The following is a 15,974-nucleotide window of genomic DNA, read 5'->3' as shown; positions in this document are numbered from 1 at the left end:
TACTTACGGTCCTGTACATTTGTTCTCAATCTTTGGCGGCTTAGTTTACATATATTAAACAGTTCATGAGCTCTGAACACAAGGAGGCTGTTTATAACAGTAACCACATTACTGTTATAAAGTAATGACCTGAATTACTCTACAGAGTTCCTCGTCGACCTGCTTCCAACCAGAGCTGTGAGTGAGAGCTCAGTCAACGTAGGCATTGACGATACTCTGCTTGCACCTGTCCGGTCAATCACTATTAACATTAATTAAGGCACATTCCTATGTTCGTTTGAACCTGCAGTATATGGCAAGTTTTAAGTCCTCGTCCCATGGTGACCCCATCCACTTGTTAAGTCCCACGGCGACCCCATCAACTTGTTTTACATATGCCCATCGAGACTCAGAAAGGGTGCCTCTTTAGTGCAAATTTCGAGTTTTATGCTCTCTGGTATGTCTAGAGAGCTACAAGCCGGATAATGATACACTCTGTCCATCATCATTATATATATGATGATGATGGACATCATCATTATATATATGATGATGATGGACATCATCACTATATCATTCACACTGTAATATAGTGTGAAAATGAACTTTGGAGAGTTAATCTTTCAACTTCCCTCGACAATGACGAGAAACATGAGAAATATTGAGAAGATTCGTGTTAGAATCTTTCCTCTTACCTTTTCGGTCATATTCAGCAACACACACACACACACACACACACACACACACACACACACACACACACACACACACACACACACACACACACACAGAGGGTATCTTCTTCCAGAGGGTATAGACTCATTCCTCTCGATGTTTGCTGATGATGCAAAAATTATGAGAAGAATCAAGACGGATGAAGATAGACAGAGACTACAGGATGACCTGGATAAACTGGAGGAATGGTCTAGAAAATGGCTGCTAAAGTTCAACTCGGGAAAGTGTAAGGTGATGAAATTAGGCGAAGGGAGCAGGAGGCTGAACACAAGGTATCATCTGGGAGGGGAAATCCTGCAAGAGTCAAATAGAGAGAAGGATCTGGGGGTTGATATCACACCGAACCTGTCCCCAGAGGCCCACATCAAAAGAATATCATCAGCGGCATATGCTAGACTGGCCAACATAAGAACTGCCTTCAGAAACTTGTGTAAGGAATCTTTTAGAACCCTGTATACCACTTATGTAAGACCAATCCTGGAGTATGCAGCTCCAGCCTGGAGTCCATACCTAGTTAAACACAAGACAAAGTTAGAGAAGATTCAGCGGTATGCCACCAGGCTCGTCCCGGAACTGAGAGGATTGAGCTACGAGGAAAGGCTAAAGGAGCTGAACCTCACATCCCTGGAAAACAGAAGAGTAAGGGGAGACATGATAACCACCTACAAAATTCTCATGGGGAATTGACAGGGTGGACAAAGACAAACTCTTCAGCACGGGTGGGACACGAACAAGGGGACACAGGTGGAAACTTAGTACCCAGATGAGCCACAGAGACGTTAGAAAGAATTTTTTCAGTGTCAGAGTAGTTAATAAATGGAATGCACTAGGAAGTGATGTGGTGGAGGCTGACTCCATACACAGTTTCAAATGTAGATATGATAGAGCCCAGTAGGCTCAGGAATCTGTACACCAGTTGATTGACAGTTGAGAGGCGGGACCAAAGAGCCAAAGCTCAACCCCCGCAAGCACAATTAGGTGAGTACACACACACACACACACACACACACACACACACACACACACACACACACACACACACACACACACATATATATATATATATATATATATATATATATATATATATATATATATATATATATCATAAAAGAATTACCAGGAAATGGCAGGAGGGCATCACTTTAAAGCAGTCATTTTGGTCGAGCAAACACGTATCGATTATCGCAGCAGCACTTGGAGCCACTCTCGGTAGCTGTGCTCCTAGCTCTAAAGTCTCGTCTCGGCTGAAAACATCTCTGATTTGGGTTCCGAGATTTGATGAGGTTGAGCAGTGAGACTAGAGACAGGTGCTGCTGCACAGAGCTGGTGACAAGAGCTGGGAATAGGCGCTGAGAACAAGGGGGACGTTGATTGCAGTTGTGGTGAGGAGGTCCTTGAACGACTTGACCATAGGTCTAGTGGATGGTGACCTCCAGTCCTGTGTGGTGAGGAGGTCCTCGAAGGTCTTGTCTATAGGATAGTGATGGTAACGTGGGTATTTATTGTGTATATTACACATGTGGCTTCCTATAGTTTAAACTTAACTCTAGAGGACGATAAACTTAAAGGTGTGCAAATGGTCATATATGAACGAAGATTACAAACAGTGAGATGAATTTAAGAGTGGTGAAGAGTGTGAGGGAAGAGAGAATAGTGTGAGGGTTGAAAGAATAGTGTGAAATTTTAGAGTAAGGGTTGGAAGAATAGTGAGGGGTAGAAATAACAAAATTGTGAAATAATAATTCTACTAGAGTAGAAAGAATAGTGTGAGGATACAAAGCATGAGGATGTAGAACGAAGAGTGTGAGGATAGTGAGGAGAATGTGATCGCAAAACAAACATGAGACAAGAAGTATGCTAGGAGAGAGGAGGCAGGAGAGCTAGGTGTGTGTGTGTGGGGAAGCAGAGAGTTACGGGTCGTGTCCTGGCTACTAATGAACATCATAATGAAACAGGTAACTTTAATTAGCCGTCGCCTAATTAATTGATCATGTTCTGGTAATTTGCGCTCTTCCGGAACGTGTGCAGTGGCCGATTTAACGTCTCGGACTCCCGGAGTCGCATTTTGATGCTCGTTTTCCTTTGCCGTTCACACCAGGAAAAGATAGCGAAACTTCTTTTCTCTGGTTCCTTGTTCGCCTCTGAATTAATTCTAATGACAGGTTTCCTCCCATTTTCTGTGCATATGTGTGTGTGTGTGTACTCACCTACTTGTGCTTGCGGGGGTTGAGCCTTGGCTGTTTCGTTCCGCCTCTCAACAGTCAGTTTACTGGTGTACAGATTCTTGAGTGTCTCGAGCTCTATCATATCTACATTTGAAACTGTGTATGGAGTCAGCCTCCACCACATCACTGCCTAGTGCATTCCATTTACTAACTCACTCTGACACTCAAGGCTCAAGGTGACACTGAAAAAGTTCTTTCTAATGTCTCTGTGGCTCATTTGGGTACTCAGCTTCCACCTGTGTCCCCTTGTGCGTGTACCATTCGTGTTAAATAATCCATCCTTGTCTACCCTGTCAATTCCCCTGAGAATTTTGTATATGGTGATTATGTCTCCTCGAGCTCATCTGTCTTCCAGCGAAGTGAGGTGCAGTTCACTCAGTCTTTCCTTGTAACTTATACCTCTTAGTTCTGGGACTAGCCTAGTGGCATACCTCTGACCTTTTCAAGCTTCGCCTTGTGCTTGACAAGGTACGGGCTCCATTCTGGGGCCGCATACTCCAGGATTGGTCTTACATATGTGGTATACAAGATTCTGAAAGATTCCTTACACAGGTTTTTGAAGGCAGTTCTGATTTTAGCCAGCCTCGCACACGCCGCCGATGTTATTCTTTTCATGTGGGCTTCAGGAGACAGGTTTGGTGTGATATCAACTCCTAGGTCTTTCTCTTTGTCCGTTTCATGAAGGACTTCATCTCCCATTCGGTATCCAGTGTCTGGCCTCCTGTTTCCTCCGCCTAGTTTCATCACCTTACATTTACTTGGGTTGAACTTTAGAAGCCATTTTTTGGATCATTTCTTCAGTTTGTCTAACTCATCTTGTAGCCTCATACTACCTTCCTCTGTCTTAATCCTCCTATTTTGTTTGCACACAAACATACATAATGTGCGTGTGTGTGTGTGTGTGTGTGTGTGTGTGTGTGTGTGTGTGTGTGTGTGTGTGTGTGTGTAAACGATGCCGGTTTGGCATAAACTACTGACGTCATTCTGCTGACATATGTTTCTGCTCTCTAGCTTTTGATCATATCTACTCATAGATTTTGCTCTTTCTTATTCTAAAACACGCCTTATCATCATTTGTGATCATATTGAGTGTGTCCTAATTCTCATAACCTTACATTTATCACTGTTGAAGTCCAGCAGCAATTTTACAGACCATCCGAAGTGTGTTTAGGTTCTCTTTCAACATTCTTCAACACTCATTTATTCTAATTCTTCTTTGAGCTTCGTTCGTAAATATGAATATTGGGAGATATTACCCGCTACACTAATCAAGACAAGTGCTGATACCTGTCTGACAGAGAACGCAGCTGGGCAGAAATCGGCGATTCCTCTAATAATTTATGAACGGAATTATCTTAAAACTCATATAACTTAAAGAAAGATTTGGTTGAGAATGCTTTAGCTCTCAAAGGGGGAAAAAAATATAATATATTCAGAGTGTGATTAAGCGGAATGACGACAAGGACCTTAGGTCGGAGTTCAGCAGAAAAATCGAGAACTGAATTGTGGGTAATTTAGCGGACGAGGCGACGATGACCGGGAATTAGTGCAGCACGGCACAGGGTAAACGGGCAGGGGGGGGGGGGGCGGGGGCGGGGGAGGGGGTAATATCTCAGCACGGAAAAGGGGGGGACGAGGGAGGGTTATTCAGCACGGCAGTGAGGGTACGGGAGGTTATCTTGAGATGATTTCGGGGCTTTAGCGTCCCCGCGGCCCGGTCCTCGACCAGGCCTCCACCACCAGGAAGCAGCCCGTGATAGCTGACTAACACCCAGGTACCTATTTTACTGCTAGGTAACAGGGGGCATAGGGTGAAAGAAACTCTGCCCATTGTTTCTCGCCGGCGCCTGGGATCGAACTCGGGACCAAAGAAGGGGAAAGCCCCAGCACGGCAGTGCGGGTACGGGAGGGGTACACCCAGCACGGCAGTGCGGGTACGGGAGGGGTACACCCAGCACGGCAGTGCGGGTACGGGAGGGGTACACCCAGCACGGCAGTGCGGGTACGGGAGGGGTACACCCAGCACGGCACTACGGGAAATAAGCCCACCAGAAACACCTCTGGCAGGACCATTCTTTATGCTCCTCACACAATTTCTCCCAAGGAAGAAAAAAATTTCATGAAAAATGTAAGTGAAAATTAAACCAAATAAAAAATACATTAGATTCCAACCGAAGGAATTTTCATTATGAGTTTCTGGCAACAGCGTTGAAAATATTTGCTAGAAAAATAACGGATGAAAAAATTTAATTAAAAATTTCATTAATAAAGGAATGGATATGTTAAGAAGTACAGAAAATTGGCAACTAGTCGATGGCAGTTAATAAAGCTTTGAGGATTAATATTATAATGTCGTAAGTAATAGCAAGTAGCAATTGTAAGGAAGATATAGGAAGTACGAGTAATAAGTAATGAAAAGTAACAGTCGCAAGTAGAAGTAGTAATTAAGAGCTCGGTTCTCTGTCTGTTCCTCCATTCTCCCCCCCCCCTAACTCCTGTTCTCCTATTCGTTCTCCCTTTCTCTCTCTCTCAGAACACAGCTCATTCCACTTATGTGTGTAGCAGACCTATGAGATAGAATATAAGTCTCTATTCCTTTTCGTTTTTATTTTTTTTAGTATTTCACAGCGATAAGCTCATCTCACAGATGATCACGCACACATTAGGCAATTATATTTGTTGTGAGAGACAGACAGATAGACTGTCAGACAGATAGTAGAGTGAGAGACTGAGAGACAGACAGATAGATAGAGTGAGAGATACATAGAGAGACAAATAAACAGAGATAGAGATAGATAGATGGGTGAACCGATGCATAGATATATGGATAGATAAATATATGAATAGAGGAATAGATAGATGTATAGATATTTGGATAGAAATATGAATAGGTGGATAGATGGCTAATGGATAGATTTTTTCTGCAGGGATATTCCTGCGCGGGCCCTAAGCCTCTGGCTGGCCCACTAAGTATTGCTTGTTTCTGTTTTACTTGGGCGGAGTATGAGTATTTATGACTCGTATGGTCGCTTCAGTAAGATTTTGCCATATGTGTTTAACAACTTCTTCTGCTCTGTTGAATCTAAGTTGAAATCTTAATGGGTTTGTAACTGTGCACTGTGTTAGATAATGTTCCAGTGGTCTGTCGGGCATTTCTCCACAGGATAGATAGATGGATGAATAGATGGATGGACGTGGATAGACAGATGGATAAGTAGATAGGAGGATGGACAGATGGATGGATAGTGGGTATTGAGTGAGGTGGGTACATGAGAATGGAAGTAACTGCAGAGGGCCTATTGGCCCATACGGTGCCTTGAAGTGGGAAGAATATAAGGCATTCTACCCTGTACCCTATTCTACCCACGATAGGCATTCTACCTATCGTGGGTAGAAGACTCGCTGGAGGGCAAATGGATGAAATGGAATTAAATCTTTTGGGGTTGCTCTGGTAGCGGAAATAGATTATTAAATTATATACGGGCTCACGTACAGTTAACTCTGGTGTTGACATGAATATTAAAATTGGTAGATGTAAATAGCAGCTTCCTCGTATGGGCCAACAAGCCTACTTCAGTTTGCTTTAGTCTAATGGTCTTCTTAGCGGTGTTGGCATCTCTCTGGTGATATCTTCCTGGTTACTTCAGTGAGGTTCCGATCGTTGTTATCACTGTGTGTGTACCGCAGAGCCTCACTGTGGCAGTGCTGTGTCTCACTGTGCCAGTGCTGTGCCTCACTGTGGCAGTGCTGTGCCTCCTCTTCCTGCGTGCTGCTGTGTTTGAGACCCGGCGCTCCACGCTGATTGGTACAACCACACAATCACCAGCAAACACAAACACATCCACCAGGAGTCTGGAGATGTAAATGCAATTAAACGCTTTGAGTGAACGTCCAAAACTTACACCCAAGACTCTCCATGTGAGGAAGGCAGCCACGGTGGCCCTCATCCCTGCCTCACCTCTCTCCCCATGTATACTTTCTCTCACTTCCCCTCTTCCTTCTCCTCTTCCTCCTCCTCCTCTTCCTCCTCCTCCTCTTCCTTCACCTCCTCCTCCTCTTCCTCCTCGAACGAATTCACGGTCTAACTGAGAATTTAATGGCACGCGTGTAATATGAAGTGGTAAAATCGTATTGCGATTTGTGTGACATTTGAAAATCCAGGTTGAGGTTGTGGGGGGTAGGTTGAGGTAGCGAGGTGGGAGGGGCAAAGGGTTGGGAGAGACAGAGAGTGGGAGGGGCAAAGGGTTGGGAGAGACAGAGAGTGGGAGAGGCAAAGCTGGGAAAGTGGTGTCCAGGCCACAAGGTGCTTGACAGCATACGGGTTTGCATATTTCATTCTAACTCTGAATGTATGTAAATTAAAAATCATTCTTTTTGCCTGTTGCTCGTACATTAAAGACGTTCTTGCTGACATCCGTGAGGATCATCTCCGTATCCTCCAGTCTCGTCCTCTTGCTCTGTTGCTGCTGAGCTGCGTAGGAGGTTGTGTCTGTGTGCTATGTCGACACACTTTATTACTTATGTGTCTATATAATGCTAGCTCTCGGTTTTCATTCTTCACGGAGCATTTAAATCCACCTTCCTAAGTCTATTCTCGTAGCTGAATATTTTTAGTTTAGGAATTATGCTTTTTTGTGAACCTCTTATATTTTCTCTGCGTTCTTCAGTACTGTTTGAATTGGGTACTTAATTACAACCCACACACATGAGAATGTTAGAAAGAAAGGTGATGACGTTCCGGTTCGTCGCGGACCATTATCGCGACGTTTAGGTCCCTCCTGGACTCTTCTCAAGTTCCGATAAAGGTTCCGACACGGACCGAAACGCCGTCATTTCTCTTTCATTTCATGTTTGTGGGTGGGGTTATGAGCAACTTATCTTATTGCAGCTTGTTGACCAGACCACACACTAGAAGGTGAAGGGACGACGACGTTTCGGTCCGTCCTGGACCATTCTCAAGTCGATTGCACAATCTACTTGAGAATGGTCCAGGACGGACCGAAACGTCGTCGTCCCTTTACCTTCTAGTGTGTGTGGTCTGGTCAACTTACTTTAGCCACGTTATTGTGACTCATCGCCTGCTTATTGCAGTTTAAGGTGTTTAATTATGCCTGTGATTCAAGTGTGAAAGAGTGAAGGTGTTGAGTGTGGTGTGATAAACACCGTGCGATGACACAATTGAAAAAGAAAATATGTATTTTGGTGTAAGAAATGAATTTCAATTGTTACCTAGGAGTTACTTTATAATTATATTAGATGATTTGAATGGTAACGGTGAATAATACTCTTACAATGCTGGTTGATTTTATACCCGCACTGGGTCAAACCCGCACTGGGTCATACCCGCACTGGGTCATACCCGCACTGGGTATTATCACCTGACCCAGTTCGGGTATAAAATCAACCAGCATTGTAAGATCTGTTCACTTGAGAATGAACCATGGAGGTTCGAAACGTTGTGCAAATTGTATAAATAAGTGTAATACACTCTATAGTAAATCACTTCTTTTCTTCACCTTAAAAGTACGAAAATGAGTTTTGGAGAACTCCTATTTCAACTAAGCCCTGATGCTAAGAAAATAGTTAGAGGGATAGAAGCCCTAAACCAGAAAATAATAAATAAATAAATATATATATATATATATATATATATATATATATATATATATATATATATATATATATATATATATATATATATATATATATACATATATATTTTAGTTTGTGAGGGTACCACCTCTGGTGCCAATGTGGGGACCCATAGCCTCGGAGAAGAAAATAAAAAGTATTCAGAGGAGACCTTGTGGTTTCTCACTGAACACTAATATTATCTTCTCCTACCACCCCCATTCTTTTGTATGTACACATATATATTTACTTTATTTGAACTTTGTTACAAAAAAGGAGTTACATATGGGTTACAAAGATGGTTATCATAGGTTGTCGAGTTCCTCCAGCTCCTCAGATGGCGGGCAGGAACCCTGGATGCAGTGCGCATTTCCCCTCTGTATCGCCACACTGAAGCGCTGGAAAAGAAAGCTTGCAGCTATTGGGTCCCTTGTTGTTTCAATGAGCCTAGAACCCAGTTCCTTCAAAAAACTGGTAGCACTTTTACCCCAGGCGCCGAGTGTTCGAAGGTCGAAGGTATATATATATATATATAAGAACAAAGGCAACTGCAGAAGGCCTATTGGCCCATACGAGGTAATATATATATATATATATATATATATATATATATATATATATATATATATATATATATATATATATATATATATATATATATATATATATCAAACTTGGAAACAATTTGTGCTTTACTAAAACGTAGAGAAACCCAAAACTCGCCGTTAAAACATTTCCTCCATCCAGGTAACGTAGTTTCGCATATTTCTAGCTTCTCGTTGATTGCTCTTGGGAGCGCTGGCTCAGTGGCTCTGGCAGATGTCTCGATATCAACCTACAGTAATACCGCCGTTGTGCCCACTTTTCGCCGCTATTTCGGAAAAGTTTAATATGCGAAATGCGAGAGCAAGGATCTGGTAACACTTTAATCATTCACCAAGTTTGGGCTCCGGCGTCTCAAGCCCGAGATAATATTGGAAGTCTTGGAGTTAAGAACTTTGTGTTGTCGTGGCTAGTTAAGTCTGAAGGTTGGGGCTGCTGGAGGATAAGAATGGAGACAATGCTGTATTGTCTTACGTATACCTGTACCACACTAACTAACCAACTAACTGTTAGTTAGTTAGAGACTAACTGGACGCGTTGGTTTATCCCATTGGTCATCTTTCATGTTAGGTTTAAGACCTTCATGGATATTGCTTTTAGTAGTTTCTCATTGTTAATTTGGGGGTTATCGAAAGAGAGAGCACACCTTAAGATCTAGTGAATGAGAACTGGATTTCGCTGTTCTGACTTCCATAACATGTATTGACTTTCTCTTCCACTTTTTGTTCACACGACTTGATAATAGTCCAGAACAGAGCGGAACGTCGTCACTTTATTTTCAGATGTGTGGGTTGGGTGTGCAAGGTCCCGTGATCCGCCGAGACTCGTGGAAGAGTGATACGACCTTCAATATATATTACAGTGATATTTTTCAAGCTGCGTCTACGGATTCAGATTCATTCCCGTTTTTAGTAAAGTCCTCTTCGTTAGCTCAGCCTTAAACTGGAGTTCAAAGGTCAAAGTTTCTCTGGTGACACGCGAAACGATCAAAAATATCTGGTGACACGATCACCAGATATTACGATCGATCTGGTGACACGATCAAAACATACCTACTAATCTTGACATGTTTTCCGCAGAGATATATCCACCCACACCTATTTTTCTCTCTCGTTGCAGCGTCCTGTACTGTATAAAACCTGTAAATTCCCGTGGATCCCACAAGCATTCAAGCTCAAATCTGGTGTTGTGGTCCCTGTGAGTATACTCCCGTCCCAAGCCAGCTCCAGCATCCCGGTACTTCCAACGTTGGTCCCGTCCTCGAACCAGTAACCTATTGAGTGTCTCGACTGTCCTACAAGATCGGGCCCGTCCCATTTCAAGTTTCCCGTCTCCCCAGAGGCAACTCCTCTCCCTCCTGACTGAAGAAGAGTCCACAGCATCGGCCCCCGTCCCAAGATAGAAAATAAGAGAATAGGCGCCCTGGACTGCTAACACTTGTTGGTAATGCAGGTTGTGGCTGATACCTTAATAGCCTGAAGGATTCTTCAACGTGAAAATTCTGGTTTTTGTTAGTGAAGAAGGAAGGAGTTCAGGAAGCCTTGAATTGTCATGAATGTTCTTGCATGGAAATCTTGCAGCGATCTCGCAGCCAAGAAATCAATGAAAGTATATAAAGTTTAGACATAATTAAAAGTGTTGCTGCAGACTGACACTTTTGGTCTGCGTTATACAGTTGTGCGCTCGTCAAGTTGCAGGCGAGCTGGCCAGCTTCAATATTAACTTCAAGATTAAATTATACTTGTACTAAAGTTCCCTTTGCTCACACAAGTTAAAGTTACGAGGTCATGAAACAAGAAGCAGGACGCTAGACCCACCTTCAGAGTCTTCCTTATACTTCGTGTCCGGCAGCTTGGTGGTATTCCCCGGCAGTACCCAACGTTGTTGACGTACTTTCCCGCAAGTGTCCGTCGGGTTGGTGACCGTTGCTGTTAGCATCCACTGCCCCGTTGGCGTCACTGTCGTCACCTGCAGTGATTGTTTCCCCTGTAAATAGTGCACGATATCCTTTTGTGTCCTTTTGAGAGTAGTGTTGATTGTAAATATTGGAAGTTACCGAGTGGATTAATTACTATATAGTGTCTTCCCATGGGAGCAACACAGAGCAGTGAACTCCCCGTCACATACACCAAGAACACCACCGTGCACCGAGTACAAAGTTCTTGTGACCTCTGATTTCACCTCCGCACTCATTTCTTGAGGTCTGAGCTCACCAAGGACACTTTCTTGACTCTCAAGCAATAATTAGAGCCTAATTTGCTCGTCTCTTGTCTCGTCGAAACCCCCTGACACACACCAAGATGGCCGGAAGGTTCGCAGGAGCCCGCATGGGCATGGCCAACCAGAATAAAAAGAATGACGCCGCAATGAACAAACGCAACAGAAGCAAGGTAAGGCGAGTTTCAGTGTGTTTTAGCAGCATGTTCACAAGCCCTTAGTGCTGCTGGCATCAGACCTCACGCTCAGGTACTGGGGTTCTCTCTGGTACTGGGGTTCTCTCTCTCTGGTACCGGGGTCTCTCTCAGGTACTGGGGTTCTCTCTGGTACCGGGGTTCTCTCTGGTACTGGGGTTCTCTCTCAGGTACCGGGGTTCTCGCCACCGCTCAGAGCCTCACCCGCCGAAGACTCCACTTCGCCCGGAAGAAGTAAGGCAGCAGAGAGGGGGAGTGCTTTTTCATTTTCTAATTATTTACATTTTTACAGTACAGCTAGACATTACACTCACAATTTTTCTTGTATTACATATTGGTTATCTACATTATGCATGATATATGTGTTGAGAGCTGCCGCAGGTGTGTGTATAGAGCTGCCGCAGGTGTGTGATGAGAGCTGCCGCAGGAGGGAACTGCACAGGGCTCCGGGCCGTGTAGAGGTGACCAGAACAAACTCAAAACAGGCGGGTATCGGTTTGATGACGGGGCGGGGGGGGGGGGGATCCTGAATTCATTTGCAGAGTGCAAATCTTGGACCCAGGCTCGTAACATAGTCACACTCTGTGTAGTCTCACTCTGTGTAGTCACACTCTGTGTAGTCACACTCTGTGTAGCCACACTGTGTAGTCACACTCTGTGTAGTCACACACTGTATAGTCACACTCTGTGTAGCCACACTATGTAGTCACACTGTGTAGTCACACTCTGTGTAGTCACACTGTGTAGTCACACTCTGTGTAGTCACACTCTGTGTATAGTCACACACTGTGTAGCCACACTCTGTATAGTCTACCAGATGTCTCAGCCTATCCAGGGAGGGCAGAAGAACATGTGTATATGCTGGTTAGCATTATAAATGAATGACCTCGTCTGTCTACAAAAAAATGTTGAGTTTGATATTGACAAATTGCCTCAGTTATTGGACGGGACGGGACGGGGGGGGGGTGGCCAGTAGCGTTCGGTGTAATATTGAACTGAAGTCGTAAAACTGTTATTTTTTGTATTTTAATATCGGAACAGAACAACAAAAATCATATAAATGAAACAGTGGCCCAGGTGAAAAAATGTTTGGTCTGTGTGAAGCTGTACTTGGTCTGTGTGAAGCTGTACTTGGTCTGTGTGAAACTAAATTTGGTCTACGTGAAGCATAATTTGGTCTGGGTAATATTGTTTGGTCTGGGTAAGAGAGAAAGGGAGGAAGTGCTATCTGTGTTTACAGCAGTGACTGTCGTGGGCAAATCGGTGTTTGGTGTGGATGAAACATTATGTATGGTGTGGATAAAACACAGTGCTCAGTATGGGTAAAACAGTTCTTGGTATGGGCAAAACAGAGTTCTGTGTGCGTAAAATAGCGCTTGATGCGGGAGAAAGTGTTTGATTTACATGTAACTGTGTTTGGTTTGGGTGAATCAGTACTTCGTGAAACAGTTCTTGTTCTCGATGAAGCAGCGCTTCCTCAGCATTGAACTGTGCTCCACATACTAAAGGTAGTAGAAAGAAACTGGCAAAGGAAGTCTATTAAACATTCAATAATTTAAAACTCAAGAGCCAAGAGATGTGAAACTTGTCTGTCTCAACGTAACGCAAGATGAAAGTGGTCCAAAGAGTCCCCCTAAGTATATAATTATACAGTTTGTGTAGCATCCTTGATGAGGTAATTATATCGCGATCATTTGCCTACTTTATTGATTAATGACTGCTGCAAGCATGGGAGAGTCTTGGAAGCAAGGCATACTGAAGTCCATGAAGGCATAGTAGAGTTCTGAAAGGAAATCACAGCGAAATCCAGTATGTCACACATACTGGCGTCATGGGAGGTATATTGAGAGTCCAGGGGCCAGATTCACGAAAGCACTTACGCAAGCACTTATGAACCTGTACATCTTTTCTCAATCTTTGGCGGCTTTGTTTCGAATTATTAAACAGTTAATGAGCTCCGAAGCACCAGGAGGCTGCTTATAACAATAACAACAGTTGACTGGGAAGTTTTCAGGCTTGTAAACTGTTTAATAAATGTAACCAAAGCCGTCAAAGATTGAGAAAAGATGTATACGTTCGTAAGTGCTTGCGTAACTGCTTCGTGAATCTGGCCCCTGGACGTGAGACAGTGGAAAGTCCTGGAAGGGAGGCATAAAAGAGGCATTAGATAATCCTGGAATAAATAGAAAAGCCCTTGAAGTGAGGCATACTGGAGTCATGGAAATGTGGCATATAGAAGCCCTTCAGGGATAGGCATAGCTCTGTTTACACTTGGCATAATATCATTCTACAGTTAATATTTCTCACCCTTCTCTCCTATTATCTCTATTCTCCTACTTAACGCCCTTCTGCTCTAACGCTTCCTCCACCTCCTCCCCCTGTTCTCGTCGTCCTTTTCTTTCTGTACATCTTCCCCCTCTCTTATTTCTCATAATTTCTCTCTTATTTTTATCGCTCTTATTGCTGCATTTCATCCTGATTCTCGGACGTCATACGTTATATTTCTCCTCTATTCCTTCATCAGTTCCTCCTCCTCCTCCTCCTCCTCTTCCTGTCACACAAGAAATACGCTGTTATTACCCAACTGGATCCTTTAGGCGGATTTTTTCCCGCATTTGGATGATACGTGCTGTGAACTTTATATCGTAGCTCTTCCCCAGAGCAGTCGGCTCCTCTCTGGGCTCTATCCCAGATGAGTCAATTCTTCTCCAGGCTCTTCCTCACAGGAGTTATTCTCTACGGGGCTTCCCCCCAAGAATTTTTTTTCTTTCGACGGTTTTCTTCAAGAAAAGATCCATTCTTTCAAGGATATCACTCCAGCGTAGTTTTAACCAAGGTTATATTACACTTTATTATCATATTATATAAATATGTATATATACTGTCAAGTTTTAAGATACATTCCAATATAAAATGCTGTTAACTTATAAACTATTATCCAGCAATAAAATGCTGTTCAGCTATTAAACGCTGTCCATATATAACTTGTTGTCTACCTACACATTGCTGTCTAAGACACTGAAGGTGTCCAATTATAAGGAGGTGCCCAATTCTGGAGTGGAGAGCACGAAGCACCCGTGCCACAAGGCCCTGGCCTGCTTTCCGGAAATTAGGTTATAGAACTAATGCCCGTAAATGCATCTAAACAAGGAGAATATACTCGCCTTTAATGGTCTTAGAGTCACCATTATCTCTGGAATTCCTGTGTTCACTCTGCAGCAGGTGGTGGAGAAGTGTCCTTATGGTGTCACTGTTGGTGCCCTGGGTGTCACTGTTGGTCCCTGGGTGTCACTGTTGGTCCCTGGGTGTCACTGTTGGTCCCTGGGTGTCACTGTTGGTCCCCTGGGTGTCATTGTTGGTCCCCTGGGTGTCGCTGTGGGGTCTCTGGGTGTCACTGTTGGTCCCCTGGGTGTCACTGTTGATCCCTGAGTGTTACTGTTGGTCCCTGGGTGTTACTGTTGGCCCCTGGGTGTCACTGTTGGTCCCTGGGTGTCACTGTTGGTCCCCTGGGTGTCACTGTTGGTCCCTGGGTGTCACTGTTGGTCCCCTGGGTGTTACTGTTGGTCCCTGAGTGTCACTGTTGGTCCCCTGGGTGTTACTGTTGGTCCCCGGGTGTCACTGTTGGTCCCTGGGTGTCACTGTTGGTCCCCTGGGTGTCACTGTTGGTCCCTGGGTGTCACTGTTGGTCCCCTGGGTGTTACTGTTGGTCCTTGAGTGTCACTGTTGGTCTGCTGGGTGTTACTGTTGGTCCCCGGGTGTTACTGTTGGTCCCTGGGTGTCACTGTGGGTCCCTGGGTGTCACTGTTGGTCCCTGGGTGTCACTGTTGGTCTGCGGATCTTCTCCTGTGTGGTGGTGTTGGTGCGGGATCCTCTAGTCTCCTGTACACGTGGAACCACCTTTCAAGGCCCTCTAGGGCGGTGGTGGGAGTTGGAATTGCACGCTGCAACGACTTGGAGGGCAGTTAATGTGGATTGTGAATCCACCTCTTCCGGCCAAACCATAGAGGACAGATTTAAATGAATTCCACTCAGAATACATGGTAATTGTAGCCCGGTTGTCACCCATAATTAGAGTGACTGTTTATAGTGACAATCACTACGGTGTGACGGTGTTCGAAATTACTGTATCGATCAGTTAACCAGTTTGACTCCTTTCTGGTTGCTGGGGTGTTGGGTGTTGTGAGAGTGTGCTAGGGTAGAGGTGTCCCGACTCACTCCTACACTGATTCAAATAAAAAGTAATAGTCAGTGCTTCCCGCCTACTTCAGCAACCATTAAAGCAGCTATTATTATAGTGATCCAATTTTTGCTTAAATTATAATGTGTATTATTTCGCGCTATTATATATTATCTCCTTTGGTCTTTGGTTATGACTTATGACGTATGT

The 15,974-nt window shown here is 44.1% G+C and overlaps 1 protein-coding gene across 1 annotated transcript in view; it reads left to right on the top strand.

The window, feature by feature from the left end:
* Positions 1-15,974, top strand: part of LOC123760648 (uncharacterized) — a 370,968-nt gene that overhangs the window by 68,211 nt on the left and 286,783 nt on the right. The window contains exon 2 of the mRNA XM_069328277.1: positions 10,296-11,566. Within this exon, the coding sequence (XP_069184378.1) occupies positions 11,477-11,566 (90 nt within the window). The 5' untranslated portion in view covers positions 10,296-11,476. The remainder of the gene's footprint in view (positions 1-10,295; positions 11,567-15,974) is intronic.

Source organism: Procambarus clarkii, chromosome 21, assembly GCF_040958095.1.
Source record: "Procambarus clarkii isolate CNS0578487 chromosome 21, FALCON_Pclarkii_2.0, whole genome shotgun sequence".
NCBI lineage: Eukaryota > Metazoa > Arthropoda > Malacostraca > Decapoda > Cambaridae > Procambarus > Procambarus clarkii.
This window is presented reverse-complemented; position numbering and strand designations above follow the sequence as displayed.